Source organism: Vespa crabro, chromosome 2 (assembly GCF_910589235.1).
Source record: "Vespa crabro chromosome 2, iyVesCrab1.2, whole genome shotgun sequence".
In the NCBI taxonomy this organism is placed as follows: Eukaryota; Metazoa; Arthropoda; class Insecta; order Hymenoptera; family Vespidae; genus Vespa; species Vespa crabro.
This window is the reverse complement of record NC_060956.1, coordinates 16,718,038-16,736,540: the sequence shown is the minus strand read 5'-3', so window position 1 is coordinate 16,736,540 and position 18,503 is coordinate 16,718,038. Positions and strand designations below refer to the sequence as shown.

At 31.0% G+C, this 18,503-nt stretch overlaps 1 protein-coding gene across 1 annotated transcript in view; it reads right to left on the bottom strand.

Annotated features, from left to right (window-relative positions):
- The window catches only part of LOC124422050 (tRNA dimethylallyltransferase), a 101,904-nt gene that overhangs the window by 981 nt on the left and 82,420 nt on the right, over positions 1-18,503 (bottom strand). The window contains exons 6-7 of the mRNA XM_046957949.1: positions 11,367-11,482; positions 214-310 (exon numbers count right to left, since the gene is read on the bottom strand). Of these exons, the coding sequence (XP_046813905.1) occupies positions 214-310; positions 11,367-11,482 (213 nt within the window). The remainder of the gene's footprint in view (positions 1-213; positions 311-11,366; positions 11,483-18,503) is intronic.

The following is an 18,503-nucleotide window of genomic DNA, read 5'->3' as shown; positions in this document are numbered from 1 at the left end:
AAAGAAATTTTCAAGAAAGAAGCAGCTGCCTACCAGCCTTACTACCAGTAATATTACTACTGCTTGCTTATCATCAGAAACAACCCGGATGAATTTTTCGATGACGGCACATAAACCGAGAATCACGCATGATTATACGTAGTCGCCGGCAGTCGAGCAGCTGCAACGGACATCATGTTGATGAAGATATGGACGCCAACGTCTTTTACCTACCTTCTCGCTTGCCCTCTCCTCTTCTGGTAATATGAGGTAATCGTGAAACTCTTTGAAGCCAATGCTCTGGAAGATGCCTTTCGTGTAATCAGGTGACCTGGAATATAAACATTTACTTCAATCCTGTTCGTTCTTTCTTCTTCCGTATCGTTTAATTATTTTTCTTTATTTTCATTCTATTTCATTGTAAAATTAAAATTTTAACTAATTAACTCATCGTTAAATTTGTCCCTTATTGTTCTTTATCGTTAATAAATTAATACGGACGAATAAAACGAGATACTCTATTCGACTTTTTGCTTTTTCTTTCTTTCTTTCTTTCACCTTTCTTTCTTTTTTCTATTTACTTTGACAATAATGATCTTTTATTCCTTTTCTACTTTTTATGGTTTCAACGAAATGAAATTTTGTTCTTATATTTTATATGCGGGTTATGCATCTGCGTTAATATCACAAATGATGAAGATAATGATTAATTTAAGCATCATCGTGCATTCTTACAGTCCTATTATGCTAACACCAATGCAACTTAAACCAGTTTATGCTAATCATGATACGAGTAATCTAATACATATATGTTGTGTATGTGTGTGTGTGTGTGTCTGTGTATAAGACATTTCCCGTTGCTCGATATGTTGTGTCTATGAACGAAACGGTCAACGAAATTCTTTGACTAAGACATCAAGCAAGTTTCTTGAACGTTTATTCTTTATTTAAAAAGCAATTTGTAAACGTGACGAATCATCGACTCTTCGAAATTATTATTACAGTTTAAAAGAAATGAACTTACGAGTTAATTTCAAATAGATCTGATTGAAGGAAAAGAAGGTACTTCTTTTACGGTTATACGCAATGAACTCGTACTCATTCACTGTAGAGGCCATCGTTTCAAAAAAGATGGATTGCATTTTGCACGGTCGTCGGCTTATCACGACACGATAGTGATAGTGAGCTCGAGGTCACGTTATATGTACACCAAGCTTACGTGGCGAGAAAATCCAATGCTAACGTAGTTCCGTCTCACTTGTCCACACACGTGTCAATACCAAATATGTAAGTATACCTGTACTTCTATGAAATTAGATTCTTCGTTTATTCATTGAATATTAATGATATATTAAAAAGAAAGAAATAGAGAAATTATCTATGCGCGCATAACTTAAAAAATACTTGATATTTTTAACAAAAGGATCGTTGTATTCATGGATATTTTTTATTTTTTTTATACCATATAAGCATATGTAATATTTAACGAAGAAATAAAATCATTTAAAAATTAAATATCATTCTTATTGAATCATATTATTAATGAATAAAAGAAGAGAATGAAATAAAAATTCTTTGTCCGTTATCTCATTTCCATTGAGTTTTTACAATCTTGCCAGTTAGTCCTCTTTGGTGTGTAAAAAATTTGCAACAATGCAAACGATAATTCTAACAAATCTTTCCAATAATATCATCGATAATAGTAGTGATACTAGTGATATATATTGTTGTAGTAATAGTAGTATTGATCGTGTCGTCGTCATGACAGCGGTATTAGTAGTAGCAATTAAGATAACAATGTCACTAATCAGTGCGATGAAAACGTAACTGTTCTAAAATAATTTTACTACTTGTTGCCAGGCAGTCACTGACTAATACGTAAAACCAATGTTCTTTTCTTTCTTTCTTTCTTTTTTTTTCTTTTTTTTTTTTTTTTTTGAACTCGAAATACTTAGCAGAGTTATCGCATGGTCAAGCACGATTATGGAATAACATATTATACTACTTCGTTTTTATTGACACCTAATCTGAGTCGATATAACTGTTATCGTCAAAACTTTGAAAACGCTTGTAAAATCCGATTATTGAGAATTTGTGAAAAATGATTTTCCATTGACAATCGTAATAATTTTCATGTAAAAAAAAAAAAAAGAAAAAAAAAAAAGAAACACTTCTTTTATCTAATAGATAAGAGATAAAGATAATTTACATACATACAAATTAACTTTCAATATTATATGATTTTATTGATATTAATATCATTTCGATGATCCACATAGTCGATACATTTCTGAGAGAGATTTAACGGAAGATCGAAGAGAGAGAGACAGGCAGACGAATTCATAATCTCCACGTGTCAAGTTTCTTTATCAACATCTTATCTTGATCGTTGAGAGGATTGTAATTAAGAACCGTACGTTACAAGCAACGACGAAAGGTATCTCATTCGACATAAGAAACGAAAAAGATGTAAGAGGACAGGATGGACTCTCTCTCTCTCTCTCTCTCTCTCTCTCTCTCTCTCTCTCTCTCTCTCTCTCTCTCTCTCTCTCTCTCTCTCTCTCTCTCTCTTTCCGTCTTCATTGATTGACCCTATAATAATCAGAGAACTTAAGGTTATCACTTAAAATTGTCATGATTTTTTCTCCCACAAAAAGAACAAAGTTTACTAGGTTATCGATCGTACTCCAGAAGTCATTGATTATTTTTTTAACTTCCTCTCGTTTTCGTTTGAATTTATAGAATTTCGGAAGAATTATTACAAAAATAGAAATCGTCTGACACGAAAAAAAAGAGAGATAGAGAGATAGAGAGTGGGGGGAGAGAGAGAGAGAGAGAGAAAGAAAGAGAGAAGAGTTTCGTACAACCACTAATTATAAGAAAACGAGGAAATATCTGGTTAATATCATTGATCAAGTGTACATTAACGTGCGTCGCGACAGTAAATGCGGCATTATACTAATTATTACTACCCGCGATCTGCACGCCATGTATTAATTATACTGTCCACAGTGCGGTAGGTTTAATGCTTCACGCTATGACGTCATATCCGGTATAATTCGAGCAGGTAGAAGAGAACAAGTCGAAGCAATGACGGAAATTTGCATAATACGAAACACGCTCATTGCAGAAATGTGGCGGAATATAAGGGGGTATAAATGGTTAGAAAACAGGCGGCAGGAAGGGTGGGAGTAATTCGATGCGTCGTAAAGAAACAGGATAAAAGAGGGGAAAAAATGGAAAATTTAAGAAAATGGTCGAGTTAATTAAAGATTTTTCGACATTGTTATTATTTCCTTCCCATATATATATCTTTCGTATATATGATACACACACACATGAAAGATATATATTTACTCATACGTATAAAAAATATACACATACGTATAAATAAAATATGCAATATCGAAATTACTAATTTTCGCTTATAATCCTACGTGAATGAGTATCGATAAAATTGATAGGATTGGTTCTTAATCCGAGGCGAAAGCAAATGATAAAACACGTGCTTATCGAGGCTTCACGAAATCGTAACGTTAATCCCGTTCGGCTTATATTGCCAGATTGCTCACATATGTCTCTTTCGTTTCGTCCTACTTTTTTCTTTGACTTACGTCGTATTAATAACATACTTATCTTTCATCGAAAATAACAAAATTCACGGACGAAAACATGTTTATATACGGCAACATAAAATACACGTTCCTTTTTTTTTTTCTCTTAACATTGAGCATTCGAGCTTTTACACATATTATATGTTCGCCTTACCTCATTAACACTTTTCATTCTGAGAAAATATTATACGATAATATCGATCGATAATTAGTTATTATGTCAATTACAGATATATTCCTATCGATTTATCTGCATTCCACAATCGGTAATCCTCGTCTAACGCTTTTCCCGCGCAGTCACCTTCGCTTTCTACGACGCGAACGATTGTTTGCGAAATTTATTACCCGGTAATAATAGAAAATGGCAAATCTAAGATTGCACCCATAATAAGCAGTATCTGACACACCTCCGACGACTTTTAACGCGGAAAATTAGCACGCTGATTACATATTTACTTTCTCCTTTGGCCATACTCGTTCTTTTGACTTTATCAATTCTATCCCTATTTCTAATGATTTTCACGTTACTCTTCTTAATTCTCCGTAAATCCAAAAACGATCAATAAATGCAAAAAATATTAAATATGAGACTATATAAACCGCAATTTCATCATAACTTTCATCATTGCCTAATCATTTTAAGGACGACTTTTGTTAAAAAAAAAAACCTTTTATATAGTTTTATCTTATTTATCGATATTTTATTTTAGAATGATGACGCTTAAATAAATTGAAAATATTAAAAAAAAATAAATAAATAAATAACGTCTGCGTACATGTCACGAATATTTAATTTATTAAAAAAAAAAAAAAAAAAAAAAAAAAAAAATAAAAATAAAAATAAAAATAAAAAAATAAAAACAAAAACAAAAAACAAAAAATCAAATAAACAAACAAAACGAAAACAAAATTTGAACGTGCATGGTTAATGTCCTTGAAAAGTGAATGGCAAAGTATATTGGAAAATAAATATTATAAACATTGTAAATAAAGCGTAATACCAATCACCATTAATCTCACTATACGTGTTAATGAAACCCGGCCATTACTCGAATTAATGACAAATGATCGATTATCAAAGGAAGGATGATAAAAGGGGACGATGCCCGTACGGTTTAATTCGCCTAAAATCATTGTATACATGTATCCTATATCTATATATATGTACGTAGCTTGAGATATCGAAAGCAGTCGTTATATACGTAGCATTGCACGTGCCAAGCGCATACTGTCTGGAAATTGCACTGGCGCCAATTTGCATAGCCAGTGCAGCAGTGCGATGCGGTTCTACGGATGCGTATAAGTGTACGCTATAGAATACACACGTACACATTCAAACTCGGTAGTTCTCGCGAACGCCTAAAGATATATCTACATAGTATATCTATGGAGAACGCGTATGAAATAATAGTAGAAGCATATCCACGACAATAATTAGTGATAATTGTTGGTGGCACTAATTGTAAGCACTGATCGACTAATCGGAAAATCCAACTTACCGATAGCATTCTCTTATCAATGTTTAGATACGTAAAAGTTAATCGATTTCCGTTTCTTCTCCCTCTCTCTCTCTCTCGCTCTCTCTCTCTCTCTTTCTCTCTCTCTTTCTCTCTTTTTAATCTTTTTTGTCTACTCTTCTAAACAGGCAGAAAAATTCAACAATGCGAACGATGAACATTAATAGCCAGTTATCGTCAGATTTACATATATCACGATGTGATACGAAAATAAAAGAAAAAGAAAAAATATATATATTTGTACTCGTCTTTTTTTCTTTATAATAAAGATGAATAATATTTGTAAAAGTTATTATTTTCTTTTATTATGTCCTTTGATCTTGCAAATTTATATTACTAATTACGCTCAAGTACATATCTCTTAAATATATGTGAGAGAGAACATCTTTGTACGTAATATTCAAACATCAAAACTTATTAACCACATTATTAAATACGCTTTTGTTCGAATATAAGATTAAAAAGAAAATATCGTTTAATTGTGTCGAATGAATGAATAACGCTAAGAACGTTGTATCCATTCGTCCTTCTCTCTCTCTCTCTCTCTCTCATCATTTACGGTACGTCAAAATTTTCTCTCAGATATCTTCCGCTCTCCCGCGGTGTGCCGTGCGAGCCGTAAACTTTACCTCGTTGAACGGCATTTACGATCACCTTGTATACACACGGATAAGATACAAGCGACGGTCCAGCAATAAACACGAACTCACAGTCGGGGCCTCGACTATTTGCATTGCTCTGCTTTAACATTCTTATTATTGCTCACCTAATAACAAAGACTCTTATTCGTGGCTTACAATCAGAGTGAATAGTGGGAAAGAAAAAGAGAGAGAAAGAGAGAGAGAGAGAGAGAGAGAAAGAGAGAGAAAGAGAGAGAAAGAGAGGGAAATAAAAATAGCCGACCTAGATATTTCTGATCAGTTATCGACGATTTTTTTTATATCTCCTATTCCATTTTTTCTTTTCACAAGGCTTAAGGCAGAACGTATCGCATTAAATCGATTTGATATCAACTCTATCGCAATAGCCTGCTCAGCTATTCTTAATTCACTTAACGTTAGGTGTTAAGCCTTTATAAGCTGATTCTTCGTTTTCTTAGGTCACTCTTCTTCCAAACGAACGGACAACTACTAGAGTACTCCTCTTTGTGTTATACCGGTCGAATTCAAAACAAAGTCACATGGATTCGTTGTTTCGAACGATCCGAGACATTTATCGGAAATTTAACTGCGAAAATAGCTTTTACTTTAGGTCCATTTGTAAGATAAGAAAAAAGGAGAGAACGTAGAATCTTTTCTGAACTTTGACCATATCAGTGATCGTATTTTCTTTGCGAAATAGATAAACTAAGATTCTTTTTAAAAAGAAAGATCGATTTATGAATTAACATAATGATAAATGATATATATATATATATATATATATATATATATATATATCATGGATACTTAACTTCACTAATTTTATTTTAAATATGTATCTAAATATAATATACATTCACTTTCTTAATTAATTTGTGTGTCAAAGTTTACCAACGATTTTATTAATGCGTACTGATTATTTTTATCATTTCCCTTTTACGAAGAAAAAAAAGAAAAGAAAAAAAATAAATAAAATAAAAATTAAAAAAAATTTTAAGAGAAAGGAATAAAGAAAAAACTATGATGAATATTTAACATTCATACTGATCGATGTTGACTTGTTAATTTGTACAAAGTAAATCAACGAGCTGTTAAATAGAAATACGAGATGTACAATTAAAAGGGTTTGACAGGTTACGACAGATCAAACACAATTTAGACATTGTTTTTCCTTTCCATTTGCGAAGAGAGACGAGCATCGTTTAACGAATGAAAAATCCTCAAGTTCTAGTCAAGTACGTAAGAATACTTCCTGGTATTTGCTAGTAGGTACTTCACTCGTGCAAGGTTTACGAAAAATTGTAGGAACGATAAGGAAGACGTTTCGTGCTGTGTTATCTGATTCTTGTGGAATTCGATGACGCGGTGTGAACGCAATGCTACCAGAACTCCGATCTTTCTTTACATTTCTCGATCGTAAATAAACGATTCGGTCTTTTATATTTACTATTTCGTCGATTTAAATGATCGAGTTCGTCGAATATCATGAGAACTGACGTATTTACGAAAACATAATAGATACTTTCTTATCTGTCTAGAAATAAATCTTAAAATATGAAGATGTTCTAATATCATGTATTGTATAAATATAACATGTTTCACTTATATATTCTTATCTTCGAATAATTACATAATACATGTAATTAAGTATATTTTATACGTCTTCTATAATAACGGAGTGATAATACGTTGTTAATTTGCTTGAAATTAAATCAAAAGTAACGTTACGAAGTATTTTTTCAAAAGTCTTTTTTATATTAAATATTAATTTAAACCAACGAGATGGACTTTTTTGTTGCAAAAGTATCAGTTATTATCTATAATCGTTTCTCGATAAGATTGACGATGAAATGTATAAAATATACAATAAAGTATAATTCTAAACAATAATTCCTTTGACAACATTTTTATTTTCTGAACAATATTTGGAAATAAAATAATTTTAACTCGTTAGGAGGAATTTAATTTCGCGGTAACACCACGTAGACGATATCGTGCGAATATCTTTTATCATGTTTATATTATATACGTATACATATATACACACATACACATATAAAACGTGAGCGTGAGTGTTAATTTAATTTTTATCAAACGCTTGTATCTGCTAACAAAGGAAAGAAAAAAAAGAAAGGTGTCCGGTACAAAACGACGGGAAAGAAACTTTCTCCGTAGCAAGTATGCAGAAAGCGAGTACAATAAATTTCTCATAATGCAAATGATTTTCTAAGAAAGCCAACAACGCAAAGGGCAAAATGAAAATAATCGATCTTTTCGGTGGTACACCTTGATTGTTTACGAGGCCGAGCACGGGTCGAGCATTTCCAATATTTTTTTATTCCAACTCTCATTTTTATTCTCTCTTTCCTTTCCTCTTTTTATATTTCTTAAAAAAAATTCTTCAAATGTATGAGATAAATAGTTTCAATTTAAACGAGATTTAAACGAATTATTAATCAACTTTACGAGAAAATATTTATAAGAAATATTGCAGAAGTAAAGCCAATCGACCAGTTAAAAAGAAAATTGAAGATAACTAAAACATTACGTAGACATAAAATTAAAAAACTGTTGTACTTTGTTAATTTTTTAATTATTATCAAAGTCTTATATAATTCAATTTTTACGAGATAAAGACGTATTTCAATTTATACGAGATTTAAATAAATTATTGATCTACTTTATTCAGAAAATATTTAGAAAGAAACATTGCAAAAGTCAAATCGATTAACCGATTTTAACGAACATAAAATAATACTAAATAAAAAAAAAAAAAAAAAAAAAAAAAACACATCGACACCAAATATGTGTTTTATGAATGTAAAAAATATTAAAAAAAAACTAACATCTTGATTTTACTATTATTATCATTGACGATTAACGGCAAATCAGTGAATCGTTCCATTTTTATCGCATCTATTATTAAATCTTGTATAATTTTCACTCGTAATATACTAAAAGAGTTCTAGTACTAGAAGCAGTAATAGTAATAGTAGTAGTAGTAACCATTCCACGCAAACGCCTACCTCCTTTATTTTCTGTCCGACATCCGGTCGCTAGCGTACGCTCGCAATTTCCGGAAGCGAGTAAGGTGAGGAGTCTCTCTCTCTCTCTCTCTCTCTCTCTCTCTCTCTCTCTCTCTCTCTCTCTTTCTTTCTTTTTCTCCATTCACGCAGCAGCACCACCGTCGCTCGTATACAAATCGCAGCTCACGTGCTCCCCTCGTCGGTACGCCAAGTGGCACGCTCTCGTGACTTCGAAGAAATGATTTGCACGAGCGCGCCTCCACGAACTCCCACGCCTCCGAATAACTTTTTCGATCGTGCAACTTGCCTCATAAACGGAGGTGTACGTATGGACGTGCAAGAAAAAGAGAGAGAGAGAGAGAGAGAGAGAGAGAGAGAGAGAAAGAGAGAGAGAGAAAGGGAGGGAGGGAGAAAATGGCCTCACCCACTCGATTACGACGTATTCGATTATTATTTATATCGATAACCGAGATTATTATTAATTATAAATGATTAATTGAGAGATTAATTCAATTAAAATCACAGACAATGGATTTTATCATTTCCATATAAAATATTTTAAATGTTCACCAGTTGAAGATATATAAAATTTTAATAATAATAATAATAATAATAATAATAATAATAATAATAATAATAATAATAATAATAATAATAATAATAATAATAATAATAATAATAATAATAATAATAATAATAATAATAATAATAATAATAATAATAATAATAATAATAATAATAATAATAATAATAATAATAATAATAATAATAATAATAATAATAATAATAATAATAATAATAATAATAATAATAATAATAATAATAATAATAATAATAATAATAATAATAATAATAATAATAATAATAATAATAATAATAATAATAATAATAATAATAATAATAATAATAATAATAATAATAATAATAATAATAATAATAATAATAATAATAATAATAATAATAATAATAATAATAATAATAATAATAATAATAATAATAATAATAATAATAATAATAATAATAATAATAATAATAATAATAATAATAATAATAATAATAATAATAATAATAATAATAATAATAATAAAAATAATAATAATAATAAGACGAATTTAGTATAAATAATGTGAAATGATTAATACATTCGTCGTCAAATTCTGTACAATATTAAATGTATTTACAATTTGTTACGTAATAAGGAAATTAAAAAATGATTTCAATAATATTGCGAATTGAAGAAATTTTGTCATTTAACACGATATAAAATAAATAAATAATATGACAAAAAATAACATGACAGTTTTAAAATAACTCCTACAGTAACGTCAATATCTATCGATTTATCATACTTAATGCACACGCATTGTATTGAGGAAAAAAAAAAAAGTAAAAAAGAAGTTGGATAGACATATAGGAAGTTGAATTTTTCTCGTAACATGGCTTATAAAATAAGTACACCTTGTCAACTTTCTAATATGTTAATAATAGTTAACGTAGTATCTTTATACGGTCGAACACATCGGGTGCTTTTAAAAGCTTTGTTGTGCCATTAAAACAGGTTGTTTAAAATTTATAAACTTTTGATAAAAATATCATCGCGAAACTCGTAATTAATCAAACTCGAAAATCGATCTTTTTAATTATTATAAAATACTCAATCAAATATTCAAATATATAATTTACCATGTTACCTTAAATAAAAAAAAAAAAAAGAAAAGAAAAAAAGAAAAAAAAGAAAAAAAAAGGAAAAACTTATAATTATAAAATTTCTTGATATAAACGTATCAGGAATTTTTTTTTTTTTTCCATAAAAAACAAAACCGGAAAATAAAACCAGTTAACTTGGATCAATGTATTAAGAATAATTTATGTCATTCCAACTTCTTAATACTGCTTTCTTTAAAAAATTACAAAATATATTCGCCGTTAAAAGAAGGAATTACATTAACGTCGCGTTTCAAGGAATCCTGCCTTTAATACTTTTCTGTGCTTTTTAAAATTTGCTTGATATATATATCATAAACACACATATATATATATATATATATATATATATATATATATATATATGTTTATGTACAATATAGATATATGTGAGTGTACTTGAGGTTCGAGAAGAGAGCACGTGTCTTAACGATGCACCAACTGGCATGACCGGTTCGATCAAAGAAATCATTCGTATATGCGGGCACGTTATCGTGACCGAGGTTATTCGACCGCGCACGAACGATAATTAAGTCTCGACACACTCGAAGGCCTTTAAAAGAACCTCTTCTACCGCAGTCCATTCTAACCTTTGCTACTACTCTTTAAAAATAATTATTATGAAAATATTCTTTTCAAGTAGTCCTTAACGTATAAACGAACAATCGAAACTCCTCATTATTGCTACATATTAATATTAATAATTTTAATATGCGTGTAGGCGTGTTTGTAAAAACATGTACGCTTGTATTTATTATTCATAAACGCTCATATATATATGATACATGAATATCATTAATTTCCTAATGAAGCAATCGGTTAGAATCTCGTTATTTTGTATTTTCTATCGTTCGATATGAAGTACTTACTAATTCATGCACTCACGTGTTGGACTTAATCCTTTGTTCGTTGTACCTACGATGAAAATCGAGTAGCTCGTCTACCAAACCAGCTTGGATCATGGAATCGACTCTTTGACTTAGCCGCTCATCAAGAATTTTCTATAAAAATTTCAAAAAATAAGAGGCTTGTATTATTAATCACTCAGTCATCGAACATATATTAGCTATCAATGAAAATTCCATCGTTCGATTACAAAATTTTTCAAATTACGATGTATTTTAATTTCCGCAATAATTAAATTTTTAAACTTCTTCTATTTCTCTTTTTCTTTATCTAATATTGAAAATCTCACCTTTCTTTTGACGATCAATATAACAAATCACGATTTATAATCAACGCTTAGATTTTCGAATTAAAATCAAACGGGTTGGCAAACTCGTTTTAGTTAGACGTTATTAAATTGTCAATATGATTAACGACAAAATCAAAAAATTCGTCGTTATTCAAAGTACCACGAAAATCATGGTAATTTTTTCATTTTATTCATGTATACATGTTATAAATGGATTATAAAAATAGTACGACCTCCCAGACAAGAATCACGTTTATGATACTTCGATAAGCGTGAATAGAGTAGTGACTCGATAAAATGGAAATGTTCAATAACGATATCGATGACAAATGTCGTTTAAGCTACAGCAACGTAACGACATTGTGTAAGATAAATATTTTCGATATCAATTAAAATCGTACGTGACATTTAAGACGAATTAGACGGCCATTACTGCTTCTTTCTCGTCGTTCTCTGCTTTTAGAAAAGAAAAGAAAAAAAAAAAGAAAAAAAAAATAGAAAAAAAATAAGAAGAAGATAAAGAAAAAGAAATAAAAAGAGGAGGAAATAAAACAAACGGCCTCGATAGATTTCAAAGAGTTTTACTATTATCTCTCGAAGCTATGTATACGACCTTGCTAATAGTAAAGACACGTTAGAAACGTGTCCTCGAAATTGTCAAGTGTAAAATTCCTGTTCGGTCGAGCGTATCGTCGATCGAACGCTTGTAGAAGTATAAGTATATATGTGTGTAAATTTTACAAGAGCGATACATCACTTCAACGTGCTTAGATTTACAAATCCGTATACATGCTGGCTCCCAAAATGGTCAGTTCGCCGAATTGCGAATATAAAGAAGATTTTCTACGACGTAGAAATCGACACGTCGAGAAACGAGTCGATCGATCGAAATCATCCGAGTCACGGTTTGCTCGATGGCAAAACTATTCTAAACGGATCGCGATCGAATGTCCTAGAGCGTGCGAGTGAGACGAAAGAACGTTAGAAAGTGAGCTAAGAGCGAGGGCTTCGTCAAATACAAACGCAAGGCGCGCAAACAAAGCATAGAAAGCGAGTTTGCACGCGTCTGTCGCATTTATGTGTACCTAAAAGTTAGCAGAGTCATGCTCAGGATAAATACCGTTCTATATTTAGTTTTTTTTTTTTCTTTCTCTGTCTCTCATTATATACAGAGGACACTGCCGCATTCCTCGTTAACGCGCTTGATATTTATAGCCGTGCGATCTCGATGTTCTGCGTGCAAAATTCTAAAAAAGGAATTACTATGTATATAAAACGTCCGTCGTGTCGTTATGTCACACGACTTAATTCCAATTAATGAAAAAAAAAGAAAAGAAAAAGAAAAAAAAAATATAACTAAGGATTCTTAACTTAGAGAAATAAATATCAGATTCGTACGAAATAGTTACAAAATATTTACTCGTTTTTATCTTTGGTATTAGATGTATAAATAAAATAGAAAGTGAACTCAGCTATTAACAAAGTTATGATATTTATAAAATAAATGTCACGCTATCTGAAATGAACGATAAAATTATCTAATGATTACCTGTTCGCTACAAAAAAAAAGTGGCTTAAATATTGAACCGTTTCGTTTAACGATGTCGCTAAAAGAAAAAAATTACTTTAATTAGATTTTAAATTATCGTCGATCGCAAAGTATCAACGAACTTTCAATGAAAAAGATAACGAAGGAAATGATTTTTAAATAAAGGAAGTATTAAAGTTCAATAGAAAAAAAAAAAAGAAATAAATAAAACGTAAAACTAAATACTCGATTTAAATGCAAGATAGACTCATAAGGAAGGCATACGTTCGAACGGCAAAAGGACACGCTAAAGGGTACAGAGAAAAAGACAAGAAAAGGGTCCGTGAAGGACGGTATACTAAGGCGAGAGCTGAGAATCGTTCTCACGCTCGTTCACGGTTAAAACGCGACCTCCGCAACCCGTTTTGGCTATGTTCACTTTAAATTGTATTTAAATGCCGGCCTGTCGACCCTACACGCGTGGCCGTGTTCGCGCGCGCGCAACCGCGTACTCTTTCTCTCTTACTTCCACTCACTCTCTTCCACGCGTTCATTCATGATCAAGCAGCATATACCACCTCGTCCCTTAGCCACCACAGCAAGCGATGACGCAAGCTGACCAAAGTCAGTATTTGATGATCGTCGTGATGTATATATGTGCATATATAAATATATATATATATATATATATATATATATATATATATATATGTGAACTATCAAGATGTATGACATAATTGTGTTTGCATGTGTGTGTGTATATATATATATATATATATATATATATATATATATATATATATATATATTTATATATAGATACACACACATATATGTACATACATTCCTCTTCCTCTCTATTCCTTTCTATTTGCTCAGTTTTCTCGTCTATAAGACATATCTTCAAAGGAATATTTTCTATTTCATGGCATTAAATAGAGATACGAATAAAAGTTGAATTATTTATCAATTTATTTTATATACGAAAGATTTTAATTTATATTTTCAAATTCGATTGAATCTTTAATTATGATGTTTTAATTTTATTTTCTTTTTTTTTTCGAATTTTATTGGCATAGTAAATGGCTATAAAATATATATAATTATAAATATAATATATATATATATACCGATGATCATATTACACGGACTTAATTTTCTTATTATTTTTCTTACGGAATATATAATCGCAAATTAATTTTATCTCTCCACTTTCACGCTTTTTTTTGTACATACAATATATGCGTACGCTTTACGAGCTTCCCAAGTGGCGTATATACACTTTTACATTTCTCGTTACGTAGAGCTAACATGTCTTTCGATCGATACATAAAATGTAAAGCGTCGACGCACGAAGATTGACGAGCCTCGCTAACGATGACCATTGTGAAGAGGCAGATCGATCAAGGATAAAGAACCTTTTGATTTCATCGCAAGAACGGTACCATTGAAAACTTGCTTGGCGCGAAATTCGAACGAGTTCAACGAGTTCCAATCGTTTCGAATGTTTTTATTCTCCTTTAAAAAGAAGTTTTGCTCATCAATTATAAGAAGCAATAAGAACTGTCATACAAGATATTTAAATATAAATTATACGTCAAATAAAATTATAAATATAAATTAATATCCTCGAAAAACATTGACTCTTTACTGCACGATTTTTGTATACATTTGCAGAAGAAAATTATTATTTTATCAGTTATTAAATAAATATTAAAATAAAAATAATTGTAAAATTACGAGATCATAAATTTTTGACACAAAAGTTAATGAAAATCTAATTTGTTACACGTATCTTATTACCTTAAATATTAATATTTTGTAATATCGAAATCCTATATGCAATTAAGAGTTAAAATAAGATAATTAAATTATAGTAGAACTTCTTGTATATGATCCGAACAGATTAATTAATCAGAATTTTCCTTTTAAATTTCAAATGGTCACTTCGAAAATCGAGGAATAAACCGCACGAGTTTAATGAGCACTCCAATCATCGAAGTACCTTAGCGAAAATTTACAGTGTATTTTACAACGTGAATGCATTCTGGTACTTAAAGCCAAGCGGTTTGACACATCGTCGGCAAAGCACAAAGGTACATCCACTCGTTCTAATTATATCTTTTTAATAGTGGTATAACGGGTCGCTTGAGAGCTCGATGACCGTTCGAAAGTGCCTCTAATGGAGCCACTAATAGACGGGGTAGCTGGAAAAGTCATTCGTTAAAAATCCTTTTTTTTTGGTACTCCTCCCCTATCTCACCTTTCTCCTTTTTCATTCGCTTTTCTTTTATTATCTGTCATTAAATAAAATAAACATCAAATTAGCCGTTGTATAATTGTTTGATGACTATCCATTTGGTGAAACCACACATAAAACTTTGTTACGTAATCGACGAAGATCATATAATTTTCTTAACTATAAGAGTCACATTGAGGAACGTTAAAGAAACGAAACTATTATAGAAAGCCTTCTCCTATCTCTCCTTCTCCTTTGCTAAAATCAGGCCAAGGTCTTAGAGTCGAGAAAGAAAAAGTAGAAGTAGAAGTAGAAGTAGAAGTAGAAATGGAAGGTTACGATTGAAGAGAACGACGAAGGGAACGATTCGTGTGACTTTTCACGACCCCATTTAGGATAACTTGAGAGTCACAAGAGCAATCGTCTATTTCGTAAAGATTTCTCTCGAAGGATAAAATTAGCAGAAAAATTAAAATTAGCTTGGCTTTATCGATGGAAAAATCTTATCGAAAAAGAACGATAAAATTTTTATCTTCTGTTCTGTCCTGTTCTACTTCGATATTAAATTGACAAATGACATACATTCAAGAAAAATAATACTTCGATGAAAACGTAAAAAAAGGATAAGGATAATTATCGATAAGATAAATCGGATTCGGACGCTCATTAGTTTCTCATCCATTTAACGTGACGATTATCGATAAATTTCGACGATCGTTTCGATAATAAATTAAATTATGTTCGATCTGGATCGATTCAATGATATAAAAGGAATACCAAGTGTAACTTCCTTCGCTTGTGTATTTCAAGAATTTAAAAAAATATAATCGTATAAAAGATAAATGACATTTATATCATATCATATCTCAGTGTTCATATCAGATCAATGAGGTATAAAGAATATAAGAAAAATTAACCAATGGAAAATAGAGTAATAAAATGTCTAATTAAAAATAATACCTAATAGTTTTCTCTTTCTCCTTTGAGATTTAGTAAGAATATCTAATGATTCGATGAATCGTTTATCGTTGAACTCGAATTGTACTCGTCATAAAAAAAAAAAAAAGAAAAAAAAAATAAATAAAACAGAATGAATAATATTTGATAAACTAGTCGAACTCTGTCATAACGGAGCCGCGCGAACTAATTATACGGACTGGTACGCATAATTTGTTCGTCGAGCATGGTGTCGTCGTTGTCCCCTATGCGTCCCGATGATATTCCGATGTCCTGTTACGATTATAAACGCTCGACGTAGTCCACGTTGTCGTCGTAGTCGTATCGTGGGTGTCTGTATCTACTTACACGAACGTTGTACCCAAGCTACCCACTTTTTCCACTGCAAATGGACAGAACGACCTTCGGCCGAATCAATGATCCCGTCTGGAGGTGAAAAAGTCAAAGGCGCGGTTTGGCAAGTGCACGCGCGTGCGTGAGTCTGTGCGTAGCTGGGTACACGTGTGTGCGAGCAACACAGAAAGCCTAGCACGATTAGATCTTGTAAACGGGCGACGAGTCTCGCTTATTTCCTCGAAATCAAGCGAGTCGTATCGTTATTGTTACAGAACACGAAACTTTGGAATTTCTTATTAATATTTTTATAGATCATCGTCAAAAAGCATGATAATTTTGAACGGGTGTAATAATAAAAAGGTTTAATAAGATATAATCGAATCGATATGTAGAACGTATGTTAAATATATCGAATCTAATAAATTAATTAGAAAGAAAGAGAGAGAGAGAGAGAGAGAAATTTATAGAACACTTTGTTTGCATGCAAACATTTATTACGTACGATAGACATTTACATTTCGTCTTCTATAATTACTTTATCTTTTCGATTAGATAATTAACGATCTATAAAGGAAATCTAACAGTATTATTATTTTCTCTTTTTTTTCCTTCATATTATTATTTATAATGAATAATTAATAACATTTTTAAGTAATATGAGAAGTGATTAGAATGATCGGATCATTTTTCTCGATTAATTTAAATAATTGGACTTCTCTTACGTATACACGTAAGTACGTATGAATCATATTACTTCTGCAACACTTAGCAAAATCTGAGGGACGCCGAATTACGTGGGATGTTCTGTTTTCGCTCGAAGCAAGTGAGTCAAAGGAGAGCCGTGGTTTCTCTCGCCTACAATTTAGATAAATGGCTTTCCCTAATAATGAAACGTGCCGTTAGCGAACTACGTTATTCTCCGTGAGAACTCGTTTGTTTCTTACGATATTTGGTGGTACGGAATTGTAAATGAATATAAATGAAATGAAGAAATGAAACGGAAGGAAAAAAGAAAATGGAAAAAAAATACGAAATACGAATGGAATTGTTTCACTGGAACGAATGAAAATTGTACAAACACGATAAATATAAAATAAATCGATTTTTTATAAACCGATAAAATTTTCTAATTACAATCTCATATATCTGTTTCCTATAAGCTAATTCATACTCGAACATTAATGTTTGTTAAATATAAGTTTTATTAAAAATTTTACATTATATCATTTTTTTTGTTTTTGTTTGACGAGATAAAAGAAAATTGGATTATAAAAGATTAAAGTACGTAGTGTAAAGAAGAATAATTGACAAAAAAATAAAGTGCTTTTTCTCCATTCAAGTTTTTTTGCAACATCGCCAATGAAAAGTTTCAAGAACAGATGCATTCGCTTTATCTTTATAGAATCAAAGGATCAAAGAAAAAGAACAAAAAAGAGAAAAGAAAAAAGAACAAAAAATTAAAAAAAAAAAAGGAGAAAAAAGGCGGCGTTCTACTAGTCAGAAAGATAAGAAGAACCGCGTGCTACGCGAGTGAGGTTACGCCTCGGGAATCTTGTACCGTATTCTCATCGAAGAGAATTCTTTTTGCTTCTCTATTTTTGGCGGCAACTCGTTACGAAGCCCCTAGGTATAATATCTCGATCGGCGAGAGGTATGAGAGTGAAAGAAAAAAAAAAATAATAGAGAAAGAGAATCGATACAGAGAATGAAAAGAGAAGAAAATAAAATATAGAAGAGGAAAGATGCGATTTAAAAAGGTAGAGGTAC